Raw genomic sequence first — 4522 nt, forward strand, 5'->3', positions numbered from 1 at the left:
AATGGCTTTAAACTAAAGGGGGGTAGATACAGACTAGATAGAAGGAAGAAATTTTTTACGCTGAGGGTGGTGAAACACTGGCACAGGTTGCCCAGAGAGGTGGTGGATGCCCCATCCCTGGAAACATTCAAGGTCAGGTTGGACAGGGCTCTGAACAACCTGATCTAGTTGAAGATGTTCCTGCCCACGGCAGGGGGGTTGGACTAGATGACCTTTAGAGGTCCCTTCCAACCCAAACTTTCTAAGATTCTATTCTATAACTCTGAAAGAAAATCTGCACTGGGGGTTTTGAGGTGGTGGCTTAATCATGGAGCGGTGCTTCCTCCTACCCAGGGCTTCCCTGTTCGGTGCTGCTTTGCTGCCCTTATCTTTTACCAGTATTTGAAAAACCTGCCAGCGAGGTTTTGAAGTGGGTTGCTTGGCAAGTGCAGGCCACACCTCCGCTTCTCGCAGCTGGAGTGCAGCCCAGTCCTGCGCAAAACTTCAGACCGAGCCTGTAGCAAGCAGCCCTTCGCAGCCAGGTGTCTGGGGACTCTTTATTTTCTGCGTTTCCCTGTCAGGTTTTCTGCGGAGACGACAGGACTTTTTTCCCATGTTCCATGAGGTGCTGCGGGGCCCATTTCCACCCAGAGTGCTGCCTTTTCTGGCAGCCGTGCTTTTCCAAAGGAAGGAGAGGAGAGAGACTGGGTTTTATCATTGGCAGGTAAGACAAAAATCGTAGCTGTCTTTTGAGATGGCATTCTTTAGCTGATGTGCTTGGCAGTGACTTCCTGTTACCACACGTGTGGAAAACCAGTCCTGCACTTCTGCAGGAATTAATCAAAAAGTTTATCATTAGGGGAAAACTTTGGATAACAATGCTAATGTAGATTCCAGGTTTTTATTAAATTCAAGGTCTGTGTGAGGCAATGCAGAGCAGGTCTTTCTTTCCTTAGGTTTTGGGGAACAGAATTAAGCTGATGCCAAGTACTTTTGGGGGAAACTCCAGCATACTGGGCTTCTGATCAGTAGAGACAAGATGGTGCTTATGTGTTTTCTTGCAAAATATCCTTGATTACCATTCCCTTCCTTTCTGCTCTTTGCCTTATCCCACAGGGCTTAATAACCTAAAGTAGACAAAGATTAATGACGACTTCACCCCCTGTTCATAATGCACCGCAACCACATTACATACAGTGGTTTCAGTGTGTTTGTCCTTTAAATGGTTTATAATCATTCCATTGTATAAGATGGTCTGACCAATAACCTCAATTTTGAATTGCACTAAACTGTTTGCAAAGGAGCCCTTGCATAGGAGGTCTGATATGTCATCTGATTACCTGTCTCCCCCCTAAATCTACAGCTTAAATTTGAGGTGACTGTTAAATGTCACAAGATGGCTTGCTGCCTGTATACCTCTCTGCACTCCTGCTTGCTGTGTGATAAAAATTATCTTGTTGACCTTTTTTTTTATGTTGTTGTTTAGTACTTGGGAAATCAGGGTAGAAGAGACTAGCGTTAGCCTGCCATGATTTCCATTAACCAGTAAACCACTGGATGTGATATTTCCCCTCAGGTGCTCACTATATAAATAAATAAAAAAATTAGACACTACTTAGTGAAGTTTTGCTGGCTAGTAGAGAGATTTTGTATTGACTAGTTAATAGCAATTGTGCAAGGAGAGGGGCAGCAGATCACCCTTTTGTCTTTGTAGGTGAATTCAATATGATCAGATATCTTTAACTTTCCAAAGTTTAGCCTTAGTTTCACACATCTAAAGGCAAACAACATAAACTGAGAGCGAGCCCAGTGTTTGCCACTGCTGTTGTCATACTGAGCTGTTTGCACTACTCATATCACCCGACTGGTTATAAGACTTGCCCTCCAGAAGACCATGGTTCTTAGGGCTGGGTCTGAAGTCTCCTTCTGTGACTGTGGGTGCGCACTTCCAGAGGAGGAGGGAAAATGCAAGGGCTGCCTAGGAAAGCCAGGAGTTTGCCTTTGGGTTTAAAAGCAAACTGGCTTTTAATGGCTTTTTAAACCGGCTGAAATAAGGAGGAAGGGAATTACGGGCAGCAGTGTTTACTTGGGAGCAGGAACAAGATGGAGGGGAAAGTGCTCCTTTGGTAAATTGGACGTTTCTTTGACTGAGCTACCTGATTTGTCTGGTAGCAGTGAACAAAAAAGAAAATATGGCTTAGAAGTTACATTTTTTTATTTGCTATTGACAACATTTCTGTAATGAAACTGACGTGCTTATTGTGAGTCCTCTGTATCCACTGAGAGATGTGGAGTAGATCCCAGCACTTACTATATAAAGGCAGGTGTTCTGGGCTATAGGGTAAAGACTACTGGGTTCTGTAGCTGGGATAACCTGTTTTGCAGTTGCTTGCTGCTGCATCAGCACCTTCAGTTTAGATGAAAGAGAGACAGTTGTTAGCAGGGTTGAGTGTTTGAGAATTCAGTCTTGTACCCTGCATTAAGGATTTCAAGTTTTTCTGCTTTAGATGCACTTTCCTGAGCTCTGGAAAAGGGATGATTCTGAAAAATCATTAAATTACAAACTAGAAATTGGTTGTTTGCATCCGTCACATACATTGGTATGTTGTCACGTACACTGGTATAGGCAGAACTGTCATTATTTGTTTGTTCATTTCCCATACAGATTTCTTGCCTGACTTTTCCCTGATGTGTTCAGATAGAGCATATCTGATACTCTGCAAGCTTACTTTCTAACATGTTATGACCTTGCTGTGCCTTGGCTAAAAGATGAGTAGAAAAGGCACATAGGAATGTTCTGGCATAACTGATAGCATAGGCTTGGGCGCACAATGAAATGTCTGTTGCATTATATGACCTTAAATTATAATGTGGGTGTGGAAAATGTATCCTCAGCTATGTAATGACTGACTGCAAATCAGTGGTTGTTAGAGACCTTTGGAAAGGACTTTCTTTTGAACATGTAACTATATGTTGACAGATGGTGTGAAGTAAAAGAGGGATATGCTATCTTCAGGGTGTTCTGTGCTTCCTCTGCTGAATTCCTCTGTGTCTGAATTCCAGGCGATAGTCAGGCTACATGAGTGAAGATTGCTTTGACAGCAGTGGGGGTGTGATCACGTAGCTTCATTTCTCAACAAGCTGAAGAGTTGCAGCACCTTTAGGAAGTCGGTGACAATAACCTATGCAATCTTGAATTTCTCTCTGTAGTGCATTCCACAATTTGAAGAGATAGAAAGGAGGTCAGGCTTTGCCTGAGCAACTAGTGTCAGTGATTGGACAAAATAGAGGTGATTGGGAAAGGTTTAAAAAGGAAGAAAAACTAGCATCTTAAGGACAGAGCTCATGGTGAAATTAGATGTGAAGGCATGTTTCGTTCCCAGAAACAAATGAGGGAAGGAGTATCTTCAACATGTTGATGCTGCAAATAAGAGCACTTTAAGAGTAATAATAGTATAATTGGAGTTTATTTGCACAAATTTAATTTGGCACCTGCGTGTGAGATCTTAGACTATGCGTGTAATATTTACCCTTCACTTGTTGGTCAGGGTGGATGGCATTCAGTTAGTACAAAGATGTTCAGTATACTGTGTATGTCTCAGTCAAACCCTGTTTTGCAAAAGCTGGCAAGTATCTTAAAGTGATAAGAAATAAGGAAAACTCCACAACTATGTGACTGCTTAACAAACATAGTACAGTTCCATTTATCAGATCAGGAATATTCAAAAGAGTTTCACAGTTCAGGGTTCATTGGTTTTCTTGAGATCCTAGTTAGTGATATGTAGGGCCTACGTTTTTATATAATATTTGGCACTCTGCAGCATTTTGCTGTAAACGAAAATCCTGTTGAATTCAGTTGTAGATGAATACTTAGCATATCTGAACTTAAACTCTGGTCTCAAGCCAACCATGTAGAAAATTATGAACGTGAAGTAGTGATCACTTGTGAAAAGCATTTTGAAATGGGATTTAAGAATAGAAAAGGTTCTTAGCTGGCCAGGATTGTGTCATAACTGATGGAAATGAGGTAGAATCACATTTTGTTCATGAGCCTTACACAACTGCTTCTGTCCAGTCTCTGCACTAAATCCCTTCAAGCTGTATTCTCTTGTCTTCCCTTACCCTCCTCCCCCTTCTCCTTCATGATCTTCTAGGATTCAGTCAGGCTTTTCTTTCCTCTCCACATCCAGGCATTTAGATACTAACATTACTTTCTAAAAATAGCCTCCCAGAAGCTTTCAAGAGCAAGGATTACGTTTTGATCTATGCTAGTAAAATGGCATGCATGTGTAGAGTGCTGATAACAGTAACAGTCCAGAATGAATAGGAATTGAAGGTTTGTCTTTTCTTGCTCAAACTGCCGTGAAGTATGTGTTCCTACAAGAAAGTGGTTTTTTTCTCATTGTAAACAGCGTATGCTTTCTATGCCTTTAGACCGTGCTGTTAAGATTCTTGCCATGTCTGCTATTACTCAAGCATGCATGTGCCCTTGACAAGTACTCTTAAACTAGCCAAGTTATGATTAAAATTATTTGAGCAGATT

The 4522-nt window shown here is 41.7% G+C and overlaps 1 protein-coding gene across 1 annotated transcript in view; it reads left to right on the top strand.

Moving 5' to 3' along the window:
• Window positions 1-519: 519 nt before the first annotated feature.
• Window positions 520-4522, top strand: part of PLA2G4F (phospholipase A2, group IVF) — a 27702-nt gene continuing 23699 nt past the window's right edge. Inside the window, 1 exon segment of the mRNA XM_009319214.1 lies at window positions 520-703. Coding sequence (XP_009317489.1) covers window positions 593-703 — 111 coding nt within the window. The 5' untranslated portion in view covers window positions 520-592.

Source organism: Pygoscelis adeliae, unplaced genomic scaffold (genome assembly GCF_000699105.1).
Source record: "Pygoscelis adeliae isolate BGI_AS28 unplaced genomic scaffold, ASM69910v1 Scaffold22, whole genome shotgun sequence".
In the NCBI taxonomy this organism is placed as follows: Eukaryota; Metazoa; Chordata; class Aves; order Sphenisciformes; family Spheniscidae; genus Pygoscelis; species Pygoscelis adeliae.